Here is a 24,967-nt window from a genome sequence, read left to right as displayed (position 1 = left end):
GTACCACCAGCTTGGCTATTGCCTAATCATTCTTTCTTCAAAAAAATTACTGTATAGATTTAAAAAGATGTTTCAATATACTAGAGTAAAAACTATTCTTGTGATATAGAAATCTGTTCAATATTGTGAGAAAGCAAGCATTATCTTTTGTAAAGCAAGCAATATGAATACAAGTGATCTAAACAAGAGATTGAACTCTTTTTGAGTCACACCCAGTGATGCTCAGGGGTCACTGCTGGCTATGCACTCAGAAATCGCTCCTGGCTTGGGAGACCATATGGTACACCGGGGGATCAAACTGTGGTCCGTCCTAGGTTAGCAAGTACAAGGCAAACACCCTACCGCTTGTGCCATTACTCCGGCCCCTATTCTCTTTCCTTAAATTAAAGGATTATACTGTTGCAATATTATCTTATTTCTTTTAGTACTTTCAGAGGCAATTAAATCAATCCTGCAAACCTAGAAAATGAGGACAAAATAAATTGATGGCTCCTGAGCTTCCCTGGAGGTGTCCAGAGTACTCTATTTTAAACTCTTACTGATACTTATAAAGGAACACAAAGGAAATACAGTGCTAAGCAGGAAAGTATTGTATAAGCTTTAACAGGTTAGTTATTTATATAAATGACCTGAACTAGTAATTGTGTTAAAGAAAAACATCTTTAATTCTACAGAATAGATAATACACAATCAAAGACAATATAAAAAGAAATGGAAGGATTTCTTGGTCAGAACAGCAATGAAATCTACTGTTATTTAAGAGTATTTCTGGGGGGAGTTTTGGGCCACACTTGGTGAGCTCAGTGCTCTGCAATCAGGGATCACTCCTGGTGGCTTCCTAGTGGACCATATGAGATGCTGGGGATCAAATCCAAGTCAGCCATGTGCAAGGTAAGTGCCCTACTTGCTGTACTATCTCTGTGGCCTCCTTATACAACAGTAATAGTAGTGCTGTGGCTCCCAGATCTGCTAGAAATTGGTGCTGCTGCTGCTGGGGACCACCAAAGCTGCACACAGTGGTGCTTAGGGCAGCTTTTATTTTGTATTGTATTTTGTACTTTGGCTGAGCCATTTTGCCAACTTAAAATTCATTTTAAGTAGGTATCTATATGTCAATGTGAAAGAATGATTTTTAAATGATCAGTTTGGAAATTAACAATTTCAAAATTATAACCCCAATTTCTCTTATTTCTGTGTCACTATTTTAGTAACCTGGCAAGTTCATTTAAGGATAGTCCCTTGATTGAATTTGAAAAACACAGTTGTCAGCATACTTTCTCTATTCATTTTCCTCTACATGCTCTACTTTCCTGTCTCAGTGCTAAAAAAGAAAAAAAAAAAACCATAAAAAATAATTCTAATAAAAGTAGCCAAACTGCTTACAAAACACAGCTATTTTCATGTTGACCCAACAGAAGAGTCTATACATCTCAAATGAAATCTATGGTTACTTACCAGATATATATGGCTCCGTATTTCAATGATGACAGATTAATGGAGAAGGGAAAAGAGAAATTGGTAGATTTGTAGGTATTATACGATGTCTGAATCTGTGCTAGTCACACAATTCTAAGAAATGCTCAGAGAATCAATGAAAAATAAAAGATAAAAACCAAGGATAGCCAGGGCCACCAACTAGTAATATAAATAACAAAATTTCCATTACTTTTTATCAAAAGATGCCAATAAAAGACTACCTAAAATTTGCAGTTAACATATCCTAATCCATTAATAGCATCATCTGTTTCCTACTTATTGTTTTTATATAAACCTTATTTGCTTCTAAACTTATGCCCTGTATGAATGTCAATGTGCTACATACCTTACAGACTTTATTTTGCAATGTTCCTCTTGTGGTGTGCTTCATCAAAACCCTACCATTATCTGCTGGTAACAAAGATTTGGAAACACATGGTTCTGGGTTATTTGGAAAGCTAAACTTGGAAAGTAGATATTCTTTGATTTTTTTTTAACTAGTTGCAAAACTAAAGCATTAAACTTTACTATCATGTTGTTTTCCACATGCACAAGATATCACAGTTTGACTCAAGAGTATTTAAGTGGCTTAGGTCGAGCTGATGACATGCCTCAATGAATACTAATAGTCCCAAGAACTTGTGTAGCAATAAGGAAAGAGATGTAATTCTGACATGCTTAAGAAGTTAAATTTTTTAGGAAATCTCCAAACCAAAGTGAATCTGCCATCCAGATCTGCTTTGGAAAAGAAATAAAGCAACAGCTTTCACAAACTTTTAAGAGATGAACTATATTAAGTCAGGTTGAAAAGGTAAATTATATTAAGCAAAGGCTGTTATTAAATTCAAATCCTTATTTTGGAGTATGATGCATGATTTAAAGGCATTACAATTAATGCAAAATATTAAGCAAATGTTAACACTTTAATATACATTAAAAGAATAAAAGCAGTGGAAACCTGGTTTAAAAGAAGCTAGGAAGCAGCTGAAAAAGAGACCGGTTCACTGTGAGAAATGGAAACCTCTCAGACAGTGCTACGGCCCCGAATCCAACAGCTCAGGAACAAGGCCAATTATTGCAAAATAAACATATGGTGAAGCTGCAAATTTTTTCGAGTCGTAAGAATAAAAGCAGCTACAGAAAAATACTATCAGGGCCTCAAAAACCTAAAATCTATGCTATAACTACCTCCAACAGGATAAGTTTCTCTATAATATACCAAACTCCTTATACTTTATAGACCATAAACTTTAATTTTATGATAACGGTTAAAATCATAAAATCTGTTTATTGCAACTGAAAAGTAATCAATCTTTAGAAAGAGCTGCTTGTATGACTCTGATTGCTTACAGGAAATCACTAAGCTTTTGTAAACCAATTCTCTGACTACCTTTCTGAGCTTAAATTTTTAAGTTAAACTCACATAAGATACAGAGATCAGGGAATCGGGGAATTTCAGAGTACACATATTTTTAATAAATAACACAGCAAAACTCCCTAACCTTGCAAAATAAATCCAGTGGATTTTAAGTAAAATATCTAACAGCAGTTAACAATGAAAAAGGAGAGTCAGGATTCTGACTTAGTAATTTGATCTCTTTCACATTATACACAACCTTTTCTGAAAAGCTGTATGTAGCCAGAATTCCTTACTGCTTCCATTGATAGGGAGTGAGTAATCTTTATTTGAATAGCCATGACAACTTAATATTTATTAAAAAAATATCTCTACATTAATTTCCCAGCATAATGTTTGTACTGATTTCAATTTAGTTTCCACAGCTGGGAGGTTTATTGTTTAAGATGCTGGGAATCAAACCACCATCAGTCCTGGGTCGGCTGCGTGCAAGGCAAATAAATGCCCTACCGCTGTGCTATCTCTCTGGTCCCAATTTAAAAGATCAATAATGATTGTGGCACTTGGCATATATATACCAATGCATTTCACTTGAAATATTTCCTCAACTTCCTTCCTATTTAACAGAAAATTCTATATATCTATTGCCCAATTCTACCTGGTGTAAGAATAGTGGAATCAGGTGGGGCTGTTAATTTAAGGAAAAATTTCATTAAACTTATATACATATTAAAAATTATTTGTGCCACAGTATTCTAGACTGCCAGTGCTTTTATTATTTAGATGAATGATTAGTTTCACCTTTTTAGGTAAAAGAAGAAAACAGTATGCTGCTGCTTCTTTTTCTTTCTTCCTTTCCTTTCCTTTTTCCTTCCCTTCCCTTCCCTCCCCTCCCCTCCCTTCCCTTCCCTTCCTCCTTTCCTTCCCTTTCTCCTTTCCTTTCTCCTTTCCTCTCCTTTCCTTTCCTTTCTCCTTTCCTTTCCCCTCCCCTCCCCTCCCTCCCTCCCTCCCTCCCCTCCCTCCCTCCCTCCCTCCCCTCCCCTCCCTCCCTCCCCTCCCTCCCTCCCTCCCCTCCCCTCCCCTCCCTCCCTCCCTCCCTCCCTCCCTCCCTCCCTCCCTCCCTCCCTCCCTCCCTCCCTTCCTTCCTTCCTTCCTTCCTTCCTTCCTTCCTTCCTTCCTTCCTTCCTTCCTTCCTTCCTTCCTTTCTTTTTTTGTGGCACACTGAGTGGTGCGTAAGGGTTACTCCTGGCTTTGCAAACAGAAATCATATCTGGCAGCTCAGGGAATCATATGGGAGACCAGGGATCAAATTCGAGTTGGCCATGTACAAGGCTATCTTTCTTGCCCCCAACAGTAAGCTTTTAGATACTTGGTAGGATGATTAAATGTTTGACAAGAAACAAAAATATAAAGAATGTGATGCTTAAATGAATGGTGAAATGTAGAAAATGAAGGGAAAAAAATTCCAAAAATATGATGTTTACAAAAATGTAAATCTAGCTTAGGGTGTAGTTTCTTGGCTGAATACTTGCTCTCCATGTATATGGATGTGGATTTGATACACACACACACACATATGCACGCATAAAGACAGAAATTGCTATAAATCTGTCAAAAAGAACAAAACATGTTCTATTTTCCTTTTCAATTAGGACAAACAAATACAAACATACATTTTGTATTACTCTTTAACACAATAACCACTTGCTAACTAAAAATTTTAAACCAGTGGTTCTCATCTTTTATACACTTACTAATTAATGGTCAACTGATTGGTGGTTGAACCACTGCTTTATATTAGTATGTATTTTTAAATAGTCCAACTGTTTCTAATTCTATAAAAAGGTAATATGATTACCATCATAAGAGTTGGCACTGCACTATCAAACTTTTAATTTTAAGGCAGTGCTCCGGGGTTTCTCTATCTCGGTGTTTGGGGGTTGGTCCTGTAGTGCCAGAGACCAGAAAGAACTTGGTTCTCTAGCATGCAAAACATGTGCTCAGTTATTTGAGCTTTCTCTCTGGCCCTCCTGAACATTTCTTAATAGGGAAATATTCTGCTGTATTCACTAACACAGCAATTTTCTTTCCTTTTAGATAAGGATGCTTTGTGGCTCTCAATTTTAAAATTGAATGAAATACAGCTAATGTGATCTGAGGGTTAAGAGGTTATTATAAAATTAACTGAAAGGAGAAACTCTTGACTACCAAAGTCAAACACAACATTAGAAACTATATGGTTCATTGCTTAAATGACCTGACTTGTCATTTCCTTCTTTCTTACCACAACTAACTCACTACAATAATAAAATAGCACTAATTATAGACAGAAGCTATCTGTCATGCAGATGTTTTGATACGCATTTAGGCATGTCCAGCCGCTTTTCATTAAGAGGTAATTTTTTTGTTGTTTGTTTTTGTTGCTATTGTTTGTTTTTGGGCCACACCTGGTGACACTCAGGGATTACTCTTGAGCTATGTGCTCAGAAATCGCTCCTGGCTTTGGGGGACGGACGGACCATATGGGATGTGTGTGTGTGTGTGTGTGTGTGTGGGGGGGGGGGATTACTCTTGAGCTATGCGCTCAGAAATCGCTCCTGGCTTTGGGGGACGGACGGACCATATGGGATGTGTGTGTGTGTGTGTGTGTGTGTGTGTGTGTGTGTGTGTGTATTGAACCGTGATCTGTCCTAGGCTAGCGCAGGCAAGGCAGATACTTTACCACTTGCGCCACGGCTCCGGCCCCAAGAGAGAATGATCTTTTTTTTTTTTGGTCCTACCTGGCAGTGCTCAGGGATTTCTCCTGGCTCTATGCTTAGAAATCGCTCCTGGCATGCTCGGGGGACCTTATGGGATGCCGGAATTTGAACCACCATCCCTCTTCATGCAAGACAAACGTCTTTACCTCCATGCTCTCTCCGGCCCCAAGAGGAAATAATTTTGGGGGTGGGGGTTTCGGGCCACACCCGTTTGATGCTCAGGGGTTACTCCTGGCTAAGGGCTCAGAAATTGCCCTTGGCTTGGGGGACCATATGGGATGCTGGGGGATCGAACCGCAGTCCTTCGTTGGCTAGCGCTTGCAAGGCAGACACCTTACCTCTAGCGCCACCTCACCGGCCTCAAGAGGGAATGATTTTTAAAGCTGGTTTTTGTACAAATAAACTAGTTCAATCTGTGCGCTTCAGTTTTAATTTTATTATGCAGCTTAACCATGTAAAAGAAATAAAATGGTCATTTAAATATGAAAAAGGGATCTTTAATAGACTATACTAATAAGTCACTAATTAGCCACATAAAAGTTATTTGGAAGAAAAGAATGAGGATAAATTTCTTTTTTCTTTATCATCATGACTATAGCTAAACTTTACAATTTTGGGAGAGAAATCAAGTAGAAAACTGTAAGAAAAGTCAGTCATTGGAAAATGTCACTCACAGGTAACTCTGGAAATATTTCTTTTTTGAGTCACACTTAGTGGAGCTACTCCTTCCTGGCTTTGTGCAGGGATAAGGGAAGGAATGAGGTCACTTTCAGAGATGCCAGATCAGGCAGTGCCAGGAATCAAACTTGGGCCTATAACATATATTCAGTCCTTTGAGCTATCTTTCTGGCCCTAAAAATAATTTTCATTAGAATAAAGTAACATGTTCCCATATATAAGGAGTAACTTATGGCATCTTTTGGGATTAGTTTTTGCTAACTTGCGTTATTAAAGTTTAGGAAAACCTAAAACTAAAAGGAGTCATATATGAGATAAAAAGAAAGGTTCTAAATTGGCTAAAATGACCAAGTCATATATTCAACACAGTTTGGAAGAACATGTGCCACATATACAGCGAAGGGGCAGTAACACAAAAAGGAAGAAACTACCAAATACAAGACAACAACTAGAGTAACAGATTGACTCTTGAAAGCTTCCCTTCAGGAGTCATAAGTGAGAATTCTATCTCTGAAAGGAAGCTGAAGAATCAGTGATTACTGAAGAGTCACAAATCAGAAAAAGCAAGAACATTTCTCATTAGATTGCCCAGCACAAACTTCCTTCTCCTGAAATTACAGCAACCGCAAAGAGTGCTAAAAATAATAAGAACAAGAAATAGCTCAAATGAAGGTACAGAGTTATGTGGCCTCAGTAAGTCACACTGACATTGTTGGTGAGTCTGATAGTGAAGAGCAGCTATAATGTCCCCAAAAGAAACAAAACAAAAATCAACTCCAATACCTAGAACTAAAAAAAGGCTAAAAAAACAACAGACATCCGAGACAGAAATGATTGCTAACAAATTTGTACCAGGGCTGTTTAAACTTCGTATACAAATGATCTCTTTTCACTTGAAAAATGCAAATAGATAAATGCTGCCAGAAACATTTAAGATTCAGTATGTATTTTATTTTAATTACGTTTTGGTCATTGTGCATCCAGAAACTTTTTACTGCTGCTGATTTTTTTTTTGACCCACCACATTGTCATGGGACCTCATATAAGATTGTAATCTACAGTTTAAGAAGCTAGGATATACACTGAGACCACAGCTGTTTTCACTGACTTATAAAGAAAATTTAAAAAGGGAAAAATCTAGAGTATTCATATGCTTAAAATGCACAGCATTAGATTCTATTTGGTTTAAGAATACTTTACAGAGCTTGGGAGTTATAGCTAAATGTCAAAACACATGCCTTGCATGTGTGAGACCCTAGGTTTGATTTCTGGACACAGCATAAAAACAAAACAAAACAAAACAAAAACCAACCCAAACTTTTCAACAAGGTAAACTGAAAAACAAAACGTAGATGATATGTTAGGACATAATTTCTTTGGAAGATCTTCTACTTCTACTGAGACCAGACATCTAAATACCTGTGTACTAGTTTAGTAAAAAAAAAAATTAGGTTGGTCTGGCTAGTAGTTGAGGACATCTATCTTTAACTTGTTTTGTCTCTTCCTCATAGTTATAATAGCTGGATGATCAGTGACAAAGATGGGGGGTGCAACTGTTCTGAAAGCACCAAGAAGCTATTTTCTCAATACAATGGTAGGTCTGGCACAATCTTCTCACATGCCTCCTAACCCTTTAGCATCAAAACCTGACAGTGTTATTTTCTGGAGAATGCTAAGGTTTGCCCACTCTCTCTCTTTTTTGCCTTTTGGGCCACACCTGGCAGTGCTCAGTGGTTATTCCTGGCTCAACATCTCAGGAATCACTCCTGGTGGGCCTGGGGACAGGGCACACGACAAAGGGATACTGGGGACAAAGGGATACTGGGGACCGAATCCGGGTTAGCAGTGTGCACAGTAAGTGCCTTTCCTACTGTAATATCGCTCCTGCCCCGATTTGCCCACTCTTAATATCACTGACTTATAAATTTATGCTTATAAACATGACAAAGATTCCAGGTAGACTTGGGTTTTTCTATTTTCATAGAAAAACAAATAAGGCAGGATAAAAAGAAAAACAGTAATCATAGCTAAGAAGTCATGATTTCAGAAACAGTACTCACCTGTCTGCTGTGCAGGCTGTGGCAGTGGTTGATTTAAATGTGAATTGTAATGGACAGAAGGGACTGGGCGATATTGAGGCTGACTGGAGTGATAATGGCCTGGAGCACAGTAACAGGCTGGCATCTAGGAATAATATTGGGGGGAAAATTTTTTTTCTTTTGTGAAAAATGTAATAAACAGAAATTTTTCCAAAATCAATCACCTTCAAATTGATTTTCTTGGCTTTAACTTTAACTGGAAAACTTTCAAACAGAGTGTGCATAATAAAAAGACACTAGTAATGTGCTCATTAATCAGATTTAGTAGATTTCAATAATTTTTGGCTGTATTTGTTTTAGAGATTTCTCTCTTTTTCAGTTTTTGTGCCAATACGAGGGCTTACTCCTGGCTCAGTGCTTAGGGATTATTCTTACTGGGGCTCTAAGGGACCATATTGTCTACTGGGGATTGAATTTAATCAACTGTGTGCAAGGCTAGTGCCCTATGTGCTGTACTATCTCTTGAGCTCCTCAGAGATTCTTCTTATAAAAATCAAATATAACCAAAATTCAAGATTCTATAATGAAATGATTATCCTTTTTTTGGCGTATGTCATTCTTCTGACTTTAAACTTCGACTAGTCATATTATCTATACATCACATGGTACTGTTAAGTAATTATATTTAATAACTTACACTTATGGTATTTTACACATATAACTGTTTCAATTTATTTTGTAATTAAGATTATTTTTGAAATGTGGAAACATACTGCTAGTTAATTCAATTTAATTGCTAATTAGCAATTTATCAGTTTACTTCCCTAAAATTGCACTGGCTCATTTAGTTTTACATTTCTAATGCTTATTTAAAAGTCAGTACACACTTTACTTGTCATATTATACTTAGTAAAGCAGAGCAAAATGGGATCTGTAGTGACAGAAAGAGGGTAGGGCACTTCCTCTGAACATGGCCTATCTGGAATCCCACACAATTTCCTAAGTGCTTCAGGAGCAATCTTTGAGTGCTTCAGGTGTGGCCTTCCAAAAAACAAATACCCAAAAAACCCAAAAAACCCAACAGTGATGAGTACATGTTTTGTATATTGGAGGCCCTGAATTTGTTTCCCCTGAACCTGTCTGGATGTGCCACTGAGCATTGTTAAGTTCTTCCTGGGAAGGGTGATCATTGTAATAATAAATCCTGGGCCTCTTTCTTTACCAATATATAAAAAATGAACTTAATTCATGTCACTCTTCTTCCCTCTGCTGCTGATGTGATTACTGGGGTTACACTTGCTTATTTAGTTGTAGTGCTAGCAAATGTGTTTGCTAAAGGTCAAACTCCTCACTGAAATGACAGCAGCTCAGTGAGAAGAGCTAAAGGGGAATGTGGACTTTCTAATGGAAACCCCAGATTCCTGCTTATAAAACCCGTGCTTTAGCCCTTAAGCCATCTCCCATCCACACAACCTATTTTTTTTGTTTTGGTTTTTGGGTCACGCCCGGCAGCGCTCAGGGGTTACTCCTGGCAGGCTCGGGGGACCATATAAGATGCCAGGATTTGAACCACTGTCCTTCTGCATGCAAGGCAAACACTCTATCTCCATGCTATCTCTCCGGCCCCCACACTACCTATTAACCTTGAAAGTTTACACACTATTTTCACAGTATAATCTTCTAGACTAGAGCAACTGGTATCCCTTATTAATGGACATTTAAGTAAATGGGCATTAAGTTAACCAAAAGAAAAAAAAAAGTGGGTATGATCTGAATGGTTTGTTATTTGGGATCCCTGGTGCCACAATGAAATGTGAGATCTCTGTGTACTGTAATCATTCTCTAATAAGTACCATGATCAAATTGTTTGAGCAATGCAATCAAGTGTGCAACTCTAGTGATCATCAAAATAAAAGAACATGTGCATAGAGTACATGCTTTGTATGCAGAAGCCCAGGTTTGATCCAAGCACAGCATGATTCTGAGTATAATGGCAGAGATCTCTGAGCATTAAAATTGCACTAGCCTGGAGCATGAGTGGAATGGCTCAAAACACAAGGACAAAAACAAAAAAAATCCAAAAAATATATGAATGTTATAAGTGAGTGAATAACTATATCAAACATGGTAACCAAGTGCTGTCAGCACCACAACTGAAGTGTACTACCATCAGTGAGTACTGTAGCTGAAAGTGTGTTAGTTTTGATCCTGCAGAAACTACAAAGAGAAGGGATGGGGGGAGGGGAAGAGTTTGGAGGACTGGAACATGACTCAGAAAAGTTTGTCTTACAAATCTGATACCCAGTGTTGCCTACATATATGAAGTAAAATCTAGTATCTTTACTCATTGTATCTTGTAGCTCTGCTGTTTGTGACTCCTGGAGCCTCAAGAAAATTCTGGTTATACTTAGGACAAGTGTGAGTGAGCAAAGGGTTGCCCAGTAGCATACATTAAAACCAGAATGCTTACAATTTCCATAAGAGTGTGAGCTTTAATAAATACATGTGTAAACATAACTAAAGGAATGAGCATTGAGTGTTATGGATGAATGTACAAGAAAATCAACCAGATGTGCAATCACTGATGAAGAGCATAAACCAGAAGAGCTAAATTCTAAAGTAAGTCTATACAATTCACTACATTCATAAAGGAAAAAAAGCACATGATCACTCCAATAGATGCAAAAATAAGGACACAGACAACAGAGAGCTAAACGGGCTGTGAACATGCTTTGCAAGTCAGTTCAATCCCTAACGCCACATGCTTTACTGAGCTTTGTCTGGAAAGCCTCCTTAAGGATAAACTAGAGAACCATTGGGTGTGACCTAAGCCCAGTTGCCCGGCCCCCACCAATCAGAAATTGAACTATAAGATTTAAAAGACAGGGTTAATAATGAAGATTTTCATTAGAATTAACAATAAGACAAAATGTGGACTGGAGAAATTGTACACAAGGTACAGTGCTTGTCTTGCATGCAGACCATGTGGGTTCAAGCCTCAACACCACAGATGGCTCTCTGGTCCCTGTTGAGTGGTCTCTGAGTACAGAGCCAAGAGTAAGCATTGAGCACTGAAGGTATGGTCCATTACAATAAGAACAGAAGTAATGTAAGTAATAGACTAAATATGTTCCCTCTAAGAATGAAAACAAAAAAACGTGCATTTTCAAAACATAACTTTCAATTAATGCATGGATTCTAGAGATTTTGTTTCTTCCTGCTATGTTCTGATTATATTGGTACTCCTGGTTAGTGATATGGGCAAGAAAAAGAAATAATAATCATAAAATTGGAAAGGCTATTATATAGAAATGATCAGTTATGAAAAAATAAAAAGCAGTCTCAAAAAAGAAATAAATAATTCAAGTTAAAAACCCACAGGTGGTGCCCTAGAGATAGTATAGTTATAAAAGTTCTAGTCTTGCACGTGGCTGACCTTGGATAGATCCTGGCATCCCTTAGCACTGTCAGAAGCGATTCCTGAGCACAGAGCCTAAAATTAAAAACGATAAAAAGTGAAGTACCTGTGGTGAGGGCTGATGAAGATATCCCTGTTGCTGAAGCACAGGCTGGGTAACAGGATGACCAGAGACAGAATAGCCAGCAGTCGGGACTGGCTGCCCATGTGGAAGTGGGGGAGGAGGAGGTGGAGGTGGAGGTGGCGGTGGCGGTGGCGGTGGTGGAGGAGCTGCAGTCATGATATAACCAGACTGTTGTGGGGACTGAAGAACAACAGTGGACTGGAACATGGTGGCGTGAGGATCAGAACCATCTGCAGATGGCTGGCGAGCAAGACTCATTTGGCTAAACTGAGACCCAAGATTGTCCTGCTAAAAAAGGTGAAAAACCAGAAATCAGTAATTCAAACACATTTAAAAAAATATTTCATTTATAAGGTAAGCTGTAGCACTATGTATTATAAACAAGCTTAGTCTTATAGAAAAGATGACTTAATAGAAAAGTTTTAGAAAATCAGAACTCCAGGGCAGGAATGTAGGAAATTACAATGCTGATTTTACAAATTACTTATAAATATAATTAGAATACATATCATATAGGAAAGGGTAAGGAATAACATGTCACATTAAAAATGAAAAGATAGTATTTATCTGTAGTCATGGGCATCAAACTCAGGGCGTACACATTTGATGCATATACTCTATTGCAAAACAATATCCTTGACAAACTTATTTAAAAGAAGCTTATAGGCATATGAGGAACTGGAGGTAAAACTTAAACATTACTATAGAATTAACATTTTCTGAAAGGACTTCAAAGACAAATTAACTAACAAGGCATGGTGTTAGTGATTCCGGAAGTCAGCTCTAATGCTCTGTACGATTGAACATAAATTCTATTTCCCTCAGTAGTTTTTTAGTCTATTCCTAAAGTCATTATGTTAGGTAACTGCACTACAAAATAAATTTTCCTAGCACTGCTTTTGCTATTTGGTCAGCAGGAAATGGTGTTCAGCCAAGATTGGGTTATTATATAATTATAATAACTTTTTACATTATTTTACATCTTACAAATAAATGTTTCTTGCTCAATAGGAAAATGATTAACTCTGATCAGTTTACATACTAGACACTAACGTGGCATTAAAATGGCATTTCCAGATTGGCAAAATATCAACTGGTTAAGAGAAAAATCTTGAATTAATGGATAGTGATATGGCTCCAAGGACCATTGCTATGATCCTCAAACTAAGAAAAGTACTAAAACTGTAGCAACTGTTTACCTCTGAAGAAAAATTCTGACAAAATATCTGTAGCAACTGAACTTTTAAATCAAAGTTGAGCTGCTTTTTGTTTTGTTGACTGAACCATACAAAGTTGTACTTAGGGATCACTCCTGGCTGTACTTGTTTGACTTATATGTGGTACCAGATATGAAATCAAGGTGAGACATGTGCAAGGCAACTTTTTTTTTTTTTTTTTTTTTTTGGTTTTTGGGCCACACCCATTGACGCTCAGGGGTTACTCCTGGCTATGCGCTCAGAAGTTGCTCCTGGCTTGGGGGACCATATGGGACACCGGGGGATCGAACCGCGGTCTGTCCAAGGCTAGCGCAGGCAAGGCAGGCACCTTACCTCTTGCGCCACAGCCCGGCTCGCAAGGCAACTTTTTTTTTTTTTTTGGTTTTTGGGCCACACCCGGTGACGCTCAGGGGTTACTCCTGGCTATGCGCTCAGAGTCGCTCCTGGCTTGGGGGACCATATGGGACGCCGGGGGATCGAACCACGGTCCGTCTCCTAGGCTAGCGCAGGTAAGGCAGGCACCTTACCTCGAGCGCCACCACCCGGCCCCCAACTTCTTAACCCTTTGTATTATATCTCTAGTTCTAAGTTGATGTGTTTTGCAAAGGAAATTGAGGTTATGTGGAAGAAACTTAAGTAAGAAAATTAATTTATTGACTACGAACAGAAGGTTTTACTCTTCCCATAAAGCTGCTCTGACATAGTCTAGCTCTATTAGTCTAAGTCTGTGAATTCTTACAAAAGGGAAAACAAACCCTAAATACAGATATTACCTGAACTTATAAAATAATAGGGCCAAATATTTTAAAAGATGTATCATAATTATATGCTCCTGGTAAGAAAGTAATTTCTTTTCTTTTCTTTTTTGTGCTATACCTGTTTGTGCTTGGTGCTTAATCCTGGCATGTCTCAGGGAACATAAGGGGTACTGGGGATTGAACAAGAGTTGACTAAGTACAAGGCAAGTGCCTTAATTCCTGTACTTTTCTCCAGCCCCTAAAAGATATTTTCTTATTCTAACTATCAAGATTTCAAAACATTTTTGAGGCATTTATACTATTCTTTTTTTTATACTATTCTTTGTAATGTTTTCAATATTTTCAATGCTGACAAAATTTCATTTTTTCAAAATGATTTTTGAAAATTCACCATAGCAAGGTTGGTAAATAAGGTGCTCTGAGTTTAAAAGTAAAACACTCCCAAAATGCACTGTTACTTTAAATAATAGCTTAAATATATCTTGGAAAGCAATTTTAAAATATGACTCTGTATACTTAATACAATCACTAGGAAAGTAAATAGCTTATTAGGGAGACTTATTTTAAGAGAAAGATGAAAATTTACTCAGTACTTATTTGATTTTAGGACCTAAGAGGAAGGCATTTTACTCGTGTAACTACAGAAGTACTAGGTAACACATGATAACGATATGTCTGGACATTTACTTAGTGGTGTAACTTGAAGTATATAATCAATGAAGATGCTATTACTTTATAACAAAAATTAATTATATAGAGATCTACTTTGGAAATATACTGCAGGAAGATGTCTTAGGCACTGTGAGTTCTGATCCACCATAAATTGATATTGAGTCTCCTGAGCTCATGGGAGAGGAAAAAAAATTGCTTAAGTCCACCTGGCAGTCACCACTCCATAACTGCAACAGCCCAACCTGTACTAACCTCATTGAGAAGAGTAATTAAAGCATTTTAGAATTAGCAGAGTCAATCTGAAAATTATTTCATCATGAAAAAGCAGAAAAGATTAGGGTATAAACAATCACTAAAATTAACTAATGTAGGGGCCAGAGTGGGTAGGGTGATTGTAAACTGCTGACCTGGATTTGATCCCAGCATCCTATGGTCCCCTGAGCACTACCAGAAATAATTCCTGAGTGCAGAGCAAGGAGTAACCCCTGAGCATAGCTGGGTATGCCCCCCAAACAAACAAACAAACAAAACCTAATAACAAAATAATAAGTTAACATACCATTTTATGGGAGAAGGTGCTCCTTTTGGTGCTCCTATTGGTATATATATCTACTCCTATTATATATGAGCACATATATTGTATATAAAATATGTATTTATATATACACATACATATATGTATATATATTTACTATTGGTGCTCAGTGGACCATGCTGTACTTGGGATAAAACCTGGAACTCCTACCCACATACACAGCATTTGCCCAGCCAAAAATTTGTTTATTAAAGAATAATTTCTAATACAAGGTAGAAATAATTTTCCTCTATACATACCTTTGACTCAAAAAATTCACAAAGATCTTATATTAATTACATTCACAAACATTCATCACACATCCACCCACAGAAAGAAGGCAGGAGGTGAATAGAGATATAGTACCACGGAGTATTGCTGTGTGGGTGAGACTGGCAGGAGCGGGGATGGGTAAGGGGCTGTAGAATACTGAACAGGCTGTGAAGAGGACTGCAGAGGACGAGCAGGCTAAAGAATAACAGGGTGGCAAACAATGTCAGAAAAAAAAAGTTAGAAAGAATACATATGGAAAGTTAGACTGTTTTTGCTTAAATTATATATTTATCTTAAATATAACATAGAAACAAGAACAAAATTACAAAACTACCAAGTACAAATTCCTATAACATACCTATAGTTTAAAACAGCAAGATATATTTTCCATTGAATATTTACTAGATTTAGTGAATAGCAATTGAAACATTTCAAAGTCTATTCTCTAATCTCTAGTTTACTCCACTAAAAGGAAAAAACATTTATCCTTACTTTTTTGTTAGTAAAACTGGCACACTATTTAGCCATATAGTGCTAAAATAAAATAATAGGAATAATAAAGGAAATAATTATTATGAGGCATTAATAACTTATGTAATATCTATGCCAATTACCCTTTCTTTGGTATGATTAGATATCCCTTGGAACCAAAGTACCCAAATTTTAGCTTTTTAAAATTGTTTCGGGGCCACAACCTTGCACTTGGTGCTTAGGAGCTATAACTGACTTGGTGCTGGGGGAGCTAAGGAAAGCATGGGATGCAGGGGACACAGGATGGGTTTCCTGCAGGCAAAGTATGTATTCAAGGTATCTACTTCAAATTCAAGGTATCCACCTCAGGAAGGAATTTCTCTCCAACTTTGCCTTTGTTTTTTTTAAACTGATGTTTTGGGTCACACTTGGTGGTGCAAAGCATGTGTTCAGCTCGTTGAGCTATCTCTCTGACTCCAAATTTTAAAGAAAAATGTACTGTGGAAACTACTAAAAGTAACAGACTAAAGAACACCACATCCAAACATTCAACTGCATGCATGCATACACATAAGCCTCTTTTTTTTTTAATCTAAGAAGACAAACATTTTTCTCTTAACTTAAAATGTTATCAAGATCATATCAGAAGCTAAAAAACTAGTTACCTGAAATTTCTTTCTTGCCTAATAAAATACTTTTGCATTTTAGAGAAAAAAAATTTATATTGTCTGGAGACATTTTAAAAATGGGACCAGAGAGATAGCATGGAGGTAAGGCGTTTGCCTTTCAAGTAGAAGGACAGTGGTTCGAATCCCGGCATCTCATATGGTCCCCCGTGCCTGCCGGGGGTGATTTCTGAGCATAATGCCAGGAGTAACCCCTGAGCACTGCCGGGTGTGACCCCCCCAAAAAAAAAAAAAAAGGCAATTTAGGGGCTGGAGAGATAGCATGAAGGCAGGGTGTTTGCCTTGCATGCAGAAGGATGGTGGTTCGAGTCCTGGCATCCCATATGGTTCCCCAAGCCTGCCAGGAGCGATTTCTGAGTGTAGAGCCAGGAGTAACCCCTGAGCGCTGCTGGGTATGACCCAAAAACCAAAAAAAAAAAAAAAAAAAAAAAAAGGCATTTTAGAGTCTAGAGAGGTAGCACAGTATGCAAGTGTACTTTACCTTACATGCAATCAATTGGGTTTGATCTCCACATACTATGGTCTCAAATGTCACAACCCTCAGGAATCATCCCTGAGCATAGAGCGAGGAGTTAAGTCCTCGAGCTTTGGGTATAGTGGTCCCGATCAAAATAAAATTTCTTGGTTTTGTTTTTGGGCCACACCCAGCGGCATTCAGGGATTACTCCTGGTTCTGCGCTCAGAAATTGCTCCTAGCAAGCTCGAGGGACCATATGGGATGCCAAAAGGGAGGGGAGAGGGGAGAGGGAGGGAGGGGAGAGGGGGGGAGAGAGGGAGGGGGAGAGAGAGAGAGAGAGAGAGAGAGAGAGAGAGAGAGAGAGAGAGAGAGAGAGAGAGAGAGAGAGAGAGAGAGAGAGAGAAAGAGAGAGGAGTCTGTATACACACATAATCTTGTCAAAGAAAATACTTAAAAAATACAAAATTGGGGGCTGGAGTGGAAGGCCATTTGCCTTGCATATCACTGACCCAGGACAGTTCCGGGTTTGATTCCCAGCATTCTATATGGTTCCCTGAGCCCATCAGGGGTGATTTCTGAGCACAGAGCCAGGAATAACCTCTGTGCACCACTGCTGGGTGTGGCCCAAGACCCGCCCCCATACAAAATCAGATAACAATGCCTATTGAAAAAAGTTGAAAGAACTACAAATTATCCTGGTTCCTTCTCACAACCATTGTGACTAAAAATTTGCAAGCCTCCAAATGGATGACATAACCTATCTTCAGGCTACTTCATGTATATGTATCACTAAGCCAGATAATTAATAAGATATAGCTTCCTTCTGGACTGTCTATGTAAATGTCAGATGAAACAAAAAGCTTCAGTTTGCTAAAGAATAAAGAATACTGAGCACTGAGGATATGGATAGATATCTATGTCAAATGGCAAGAAAAATAATTGGAAAAAAAGACATCAAGTGAAATTCTGACACTAATAAAAAGCTTTTTGCCTGAGAAGCAAAACAATATCTGTTTTAAAACATGACTAATTTTAAGTAGTGTGGTCAGGCTATCTGAAGGCTCTAGAAAGTCTAGCATATTTTACCAGGTTGCTTGAAATTTTATGGATGGATTATCACAAAGTCTGAAAATATGATTATAAAGTATTATTTGTTTATCAATTATCCATTTTTTCCTATATGATGATATGATCAGAAATACCAGGTAATGGAGAAAAAAATTAGCCAGGAATATGAAGTATATCACAATATTTTAAATTACTATCTATAAAGGCATCTATTTCTTTCTTTTTTCTTTTTTTTTGGTTTTTCGGGCCATACCCGTTTGATGCTCAGGGGTTACTCCTGGCTAAGCGCTCAGAAATTGCCCCTGGCTTGGGGGGGCCATATAGGACACTGGGGATAGAACCGGATCCTTCCTTGGCTAGTACTTGCAAGGCAGACACCTTACCTCTAGCGCAACCTCGAAAGGCATCTATTTCTAAGTCACCCACCTATACCTTCACTTAAAACGTTTTGCTTAGTAAATCAAACTTATTTAAAAAATGATTAATAATCTGAAGTACATACCGTATTTTCCGGTGTATAAGACGACTTTTGAAACAAAAAAAAGTCAACCGAAAATCGGGGGTCGTCTTTTATACCAAGTATATCCTGAAAAATGTTTCAATATGCCGCTAAACGAAAATTGTCTGAATATTGCCACAAAACGAATTTTCCAACTCGATCCTGCACCAATCACTGCAAGGCTGCTCGGACCGCCTCTCTAACTCAGCCAATCCAAGCAGGCTGTTTATGCATGCAAATTAGACAATGTTCTGGACCCGAATCTACACTGTCAAAAGCCTGCTCAGATTGGCTAGAGTCAGAGAGGACGTCTCTTACAGTATAACCTTTGGATCTTTTCTTGTTGTGATTGGCTCACTGTGGAAGATACAGTTGCAGCACAGGAACATTCTGTCTTATACAGCAAATATAGGCCTAAGCCTATGTTTTAACTGTAAAATTAGGGGGTCGTCTTATACGCCGGAAAATACAGTAATCATAAAGAAATGCTTACTAATTTTTTTAAAAAATATGGAACCCTTCACGAATTTGCGTGTCAATCTTGCACGGGGGCCATGCTAATCCTCTCTGTATTGTTCCAGTTTTAGTATATGTGCTGCTGAAGCGAGCACTCTAATTTTTTAAACCATAAAAATAACATTTCTGGGCTTGAGAGAGAGCACAGTGGTAGGGCGTTTACCTTTCATGTGGCCAACCTGAGAGGGATCCATAAGGTCCCGCAGCCTGCCAGCGGGGATTTCTGAGTGCAGAGCCAGGAGTAACCCCTGAGCACTGCTCGATGTGGCCCAAAAACCAATCAATAAATAAAGTTTAAAAAATTTTTTAAAATTCTGCTTAATTTGGGGCCCGGAGAGATAGCACAGCGGCGTTTGCCTTGCAAGCAGCCGATCCAGGACCAAAGGTGGTTGGTTCGAATCCCGGTGTCCCATATGGTCCCCCGTGCCTGCCAGGAGCTATTTCTGAGCAGACAGCCAGGAGTAACCCCTGAGCACCACCAGGTGTGACCCAAAAACCAAAAAAAAAAAAAAAAATTCTGCTTAATTAAGGGAAAATCAGTCCTACAAAGTACCTGGTAAAATACATATAGCAGTGCAGAGATTACTTCATGATAGCAGAGTAAATGGAAATAATTCAAGATTGGTTGATCAAAACTAAAACAAAGAAGGAAGGAGAGAGTTTTAATTAATATATATGGATGCACAGAAATGAGAATGGGAAATAGATTTTGGGGATTGGGTCTTTGAGAAGAAGTTTAGTACTCTTCCTTTACACTTAAGAATTCATTTTGATATTCTTAGAGGTGTAACAACAAACCTAAAAACAGGTCATGTGATGGGACTCAGCTTCTGCCACTCCCCTGCAGTGCTGACAGCCAGTACCACTATTTCTGAGTGATCCCAAGAGCGACTTATGGTCATTTAGGGAGGTAAAGTGACTTCAAAGTCTCTGGTAGGAGCCAAGAAGGCATCACATGCTATACTTTGTGAATTAAATTTCATCGGGAAAAAAACAAAAACAAAAACTAAAAGTTCTACTACTACAAACTAACCTGCCCAATATTGGAAGCTTTAATTGCAAAGGTAAAATTATTTCATGGCTAACATAATATTTTTTAAGTTTTTTTTTTTTGTTTTTGTTTGTTTGTTTTTGGGTCACATACGGCATTGCTCAGGGATTATTCCTGGCTCTACACTCAGAAATCGCTCCAGGCAGGCTCGGGGGACCATATGGGATGCCGGGATTCGAACCACCGGCCTTCTGCATGCAAGGCAAACGCCCTACCTCCATGCTATCTCTCTGGTCCCTGACATGATATGTAATAGCTTTCTTAAAGTTCTCATATACTCTTTATCCCTGCAATAAAATAACATAATAAAAAAAATTAAGGTAATTTTTAGCGTGATAAAGAAGAGTACCATAAAGTTTATTACCATACTTCACAAAAATTTATACTGTTATAAATTCTTACTAGTGCAAAAAATTATTTTGCACTTTCTAAAATAAATTTAGATAGTCTTAGGGAAAAAGCTGTATCTAACTTATAAACTGTCTATAATGTCTTATAGAACTCTTAAAGTAGAAGACAAGAAGAGTTACACTGATTATCAAGATTCCCAAAGGTGAATAAAGGGGAAAGCAAGATGTGCATATATATATATATGTATATATATATTTGTGTTTATATATGTATAAATATAAATGTTTAAACATATCCAAGATTAAAACAAGAGTACTTTTCTCATTCAGAATGCTGACTCTCTGTATCAAGAAGTAAGGTAGAAAGTATCTTAGAGTTCTCTCAGCAAAGTAACTCAGGTTTTTCTAATGACAATGTGTTAAACCTTAAATAATTCCTTCTGCTTATTGGGATAATAATCTTATTGGATAATAATCTTTTTTTTTGTTCACACCTGGTGGCACTCAGAAACTCAGAAGTCACTCCTGGCAGGCTCGGGGAACCATATGGGATGCTGAGATTTGAACATGGGTCCTTCCTGTGTTGGCCATGTGTTAAGGCAAATGCCTTAGCACTGTGCTATAGCTCTGGCCCCCGATAATTATCTTTATTTTAAATCTTTCTTTGCCCATTTCTTGTTCTTGTGAAATAAGGAGAACTATTACAATAGTAGGCTCATTAAAAAAAAAATCCTTTTCTTTCCAAAAATAAATTCTGTACATTAGCTGAAAAATCCTCAGTTAATCTTTCTCACTAAGATTATTGCATATGGGATCATTGGCAGAAAGTGTTAAAGTAAAAATGCTATCACAATTAAATTAGAAATTTAGTCCCAAATCTGAAAAGGCACGTGAATTTAGCATTATGTAACTGTGAGCATGAGTACCTGTGAGAAAATGTGATTAGTTGCTTGTTGAGGTGGTGGGGGTGGCAGAGGTGGCTGTGGAGGTCCAGGCACTTGGGATCTAACCGGTTGTTGATTCATAGGAGGATTATATACAACTGGACTTCCATCTGGGTTTATGAAGGGTTGACCTGAAAATATTTAGAAAGAAAAAAATTGGAAACTTGAAAACAGGTCATTCTATTAATAGTTATAACAAATATCTACAATCTATTCACAATCTCATAAACTTTAATTTTCTGGGAAAAAAAGTTCCAATGGGAAGAAGAGTCTGAATTCATATGTACTTATCTGTTCCACATTTAAAGATATTAAAAAATTTTGCTTCAGCACTTTAGTTTGTGATACTCTAAAATCTTTCAGTAGGGTGTTGTTTTATAATTGTATTTTTTTTTAAAAACTACAAATCCTTAAACTCATTTTGTTTTAAGGTATTCAGTTATAGTATTATATATTTCATGATCAAGAACAAGAACTGGGGGCTAGAGCCACAGTAAAGTGGGTAGAGTGCTTGCCTTGCATTTGACTGACTGGGGTCCTATATGGCCCCACTACCACTACCAGGAATAATTCCCGAGTTCAATGCCAGGAGTAGTAACATTGCTGGATGTGGCCCTCAGACCAAATAAAACATAAAAAATAAAGGCTTGATTTTGGGACTCTAGAAAAATTCTAAATTATCATTTAAGAAGTTTAAAATTCTAAGTAATTTTATAAAATGCTATTTTTCAAAATAAATTCTATTAAAAGAGAGGAAAATGAAAATAGGTTCAGAGAGGACTGTGTTGTTCCAGAGTGAATAGAGCACATGCAATAAAATACTCCTAAGTAATCTCTTAAATTTCAGTGAGCCTTATTTCAGACTAGAGATAAGGCTAGAGAGAACTTTAGTAAAGATTTTGTTGCCTTCCACACAGCAGACCCAAGGTTCAACCCTTAATATTCTATCGGGTTCCCTGAGCACTGCTAAGAGTGATTTTTAATTGCAGAGCCAGGAGTAACCCCTGAGCACTGATGGGTGTGGTCCCAAAACTCGTAAAAACCAAGCAGAATATCATTCCTTAATATATATATTCATCTAACAGAAAAAAAATTACTATAATCACCAGGATAGCATTTTAAAACTATTTTTGTTTTAGGGGTCACATCCAGCAGTATTCAGGGATCACTACTGGTGGTATTCAGGGGACCAGATGCAATTTTGAGGACTAAATAGGAGTTGGCTGGATGCAAAGGTAAGTGCCAAAGTCCTCTGTAATATCTCTCTAGCTCCTTTAATAGGAAAGACACAGAAAAAAATAGAACTCTAAATAGTAGTTTCTAAAATTGCCTTTAAAACATCCTCTTTTGGGGCCCGGAGAGATAGCACAGCTGCTTTGCAAGCAGCGATCCAGGACCAAAGGTGGTTGGTTCGAATCCCAGTGTCCCATATGGTCTCCCGTGCTTGCCAGGAGCTATTTCTGAGCAGACCACCAGGAGTAACCCCTGAGCATCACCGGGTGTGGCCCCAAAACAAAACAAAACAAAATATATATATCCTCTTTTGGGGCTGGAGCGATAGCACAGTGGGTAGGGCGTTTGTCTTGCAAGCAGCTAAGCTAGGTTTGGTCTGGTGTCCCAGATGGTGTCCGGAGCCTGCCAGGAGTAATTTCTGAGTGCAGAAGCCATATAAATCTCTTAAGTGCTGCTGGGTGTGGCCCAAAATCTACCACCACTACCACTAAAAAAATCCTGTCTTGACTCCCAAACCAAGACTAAGCAAAAACAAAAACGAAAAGACATGCTTTCTTCCATAATAAATTTCTTCCATATTTTTTGAAACAAAATAATATTTGAGGTAGAATATACCTTTTGTTATCAAATGGAACAAATTAAAATATTTTAATCAGTTTCCTGGTAATTTATATGATGGTTTGTTAACTAATACTGGTTATTTATTTAACGTTAAATAATTGTGAAGAAAACAGGTGCAAACATGTCTACCAATGATTTTGAGAATTCCTTGGATAAAAGCTGGATATGTTGTAACTGTTCTCAAAAGGCAAGATCATTCTGGACACATTCAAAATTAAGAAATCAATGCAATTTCAAGTTTATGAGTTTCTCACATTATCACCTCTTACTCAGAACTTTTTAAGTTTACCAACTACATGTATTTTAAGTAGGGGAAAAAGAGAAACAGCAAATAATATATTTTCCTTTAGGATAACAGTAGTATAGACATAAAATAGACCTACAGAATTTAAAGAGGGTTACATAAAAACAGAAATTCTAAATTTACTTATGCTAATTCCATTTCAACAATAGAAACAAAGGTTTAGATACATATAAAAGAAAAGCAAATGAAATTTAAGGTAAAAGTTCTAAGTCATGATTTTTTTCCTAAGAAAACAAAATAAAGGAAAAGGTTCAGGAACACTCAGAGAACCTGAACACTTTTACTTGTATCTACTTGTTCAATTACTACAACGGCAATATGCTTAAAACAGCTTTTTTCGATGATCGTTTTGGGGTTATTTCTGGTGATGCCCAGTGGCTCCTCAGTATAATTCTTGAATACAGTTAATCCCAGTGGTACTCTACAAAACTGGGGATGGAACCTGGGTCTCCTGCATGCAGAGCATGTGTTCCAACATTCTGAGTCAGTCATTTCCTTGGCTCAAGTCTATACATTTTTATGGAAGGCTATCAAATGATTCAAGACTGTTTTCAAATGCTTATAATAATCCCACCAGTGTGGGAACAGTAGGGGAAAAGATCAATCTAGGTTTCTCTCAGAAGAGCTCAGTCCCATAGTGCTTGGAGGCCACTCAGTGGTATGCCACTGAGGGGATGCCTGGAACCAGAAGCAGGGTCCTGGCATGTGCAAGGTATGTACTCTGAACTGGTGCTATTGCCCCAATCTTCAGCTATGTTATTATTGTTGTTTCTGTTATTATTATTTTGGTTTTTGGGCCACACCTGAGCACCGTCAGGAGAGATATGCAGTGTTGAACACTGAACCAGGGTGAGCCTCATGTTGGGCAAGTGCCTTAAACCTGCACTATCTCTCTAGCCCCATGGCTACATTACTTTAAATAGAAATTGATTGAGACCTATGATCTCCTAAAATACTTTACTTTCCGTATGTCATTTTTGCAAATATATAACACAATGAATCATGACTGCAGATTTTCAATTTGATGCTCAATTTTTTCATCCATAAACGGGAATTTTATCTTCCTAACAGGATTATTATAATGTATTTAAAGTACTTGACACACTGTATGACACATAGTAAATGCTTATTAAGTAATTGCAAATAATGTGCTATTATGTTAATTAACAACACCTATTTTCTTTTACTACTTATAAGATGTCCTTAGGTTTGTCTCAACTCAAACAAATATATTTAAAAGGGCAATTACGTATAGGTGTTTTTCACCTCATTATACAATGAATAAAATCTTTTTTCTTTTTCCTTTTTCATGATGTATTCCCCAGAATAAAATTACTTAATTAAATACAGAGCTTTCAATGGAGATCATCTCACTTGTTGGAAATGAATTATTTTCAAATTACACTTAGATCAATAACTGGT

General features: G+C 37.6%; 1 protein-coding gene and 1 non-coding gene across 6 annotated transcripts in view; both read right to left on the bottom strand.

Annotated features, from left to right (window-relative positions):
- Nucleotides 1-24,967, bottom strand: part of R3HDM1 (R3H domain containing 1) — a 174,451-nt gene that overhangs the window by 42,006 nt on the left and 107,478 nt on the right. For 2 of the 5 annotated variants that reach the window (XM_049773605.1, XM_049773606.1), the window contains exons 16-19: nucleotides 21,370-21,518; nucleotides 15,439-15,540; nucleotides 11,834-12,139; nucleotides 8,331-8,454 (exon numbers count right to left, since the gene is read on the bottom strand). In XM_049773605.1, the coding sequence (XP_049629562.1) occupies nucleotides 8,331-8,454; nucleotides 11,834-12,139; nucleotides 15,439-15,540; nucleotides 21,370-21,518 (681 nt within the window). The remainder of the gene's footprint in view (nucleotides 1-8,330; nucleotides 8,455-11,833; nucleotides 12,140-15,438; nucleotides 15,541-21,369; nucleotides 21,519-24,967) is intronic. The other 3 variants (XM_049773607.1, XM_049773608.1, XM_049773609.1) reach the window with 3 other exon arrangements.
- On the bottom strand, nucleotides 19,031-19,137 carry LOC126010684 (U6 spliceosomal RNA). Its single transcript, XR_007496700.1, has one exon. It is a non-coding gene; the product is annotated as a U6 spliceosomal RNA (small nuclear RNA).

This window comes from Suncus etruscus, chromosome 5 (genome assembly GCF_024139225.1).
Source record: "Suncus etruscus isolate mSunEtr1 chromosome 5, mSunEtr1.pri.cur, whole genome shotgun sequence".
NCBI lineage: Eukaryota > Metazoa > Chordata > Mammalia > Eulipotyphla > Soricidae > Suncus > Suncus etruscus.
The sequence above is the reverse complement of the archived record's forward strand: the minus strand, read 5'-3'. Positions and strand labels throughout refer to the sequence as shown.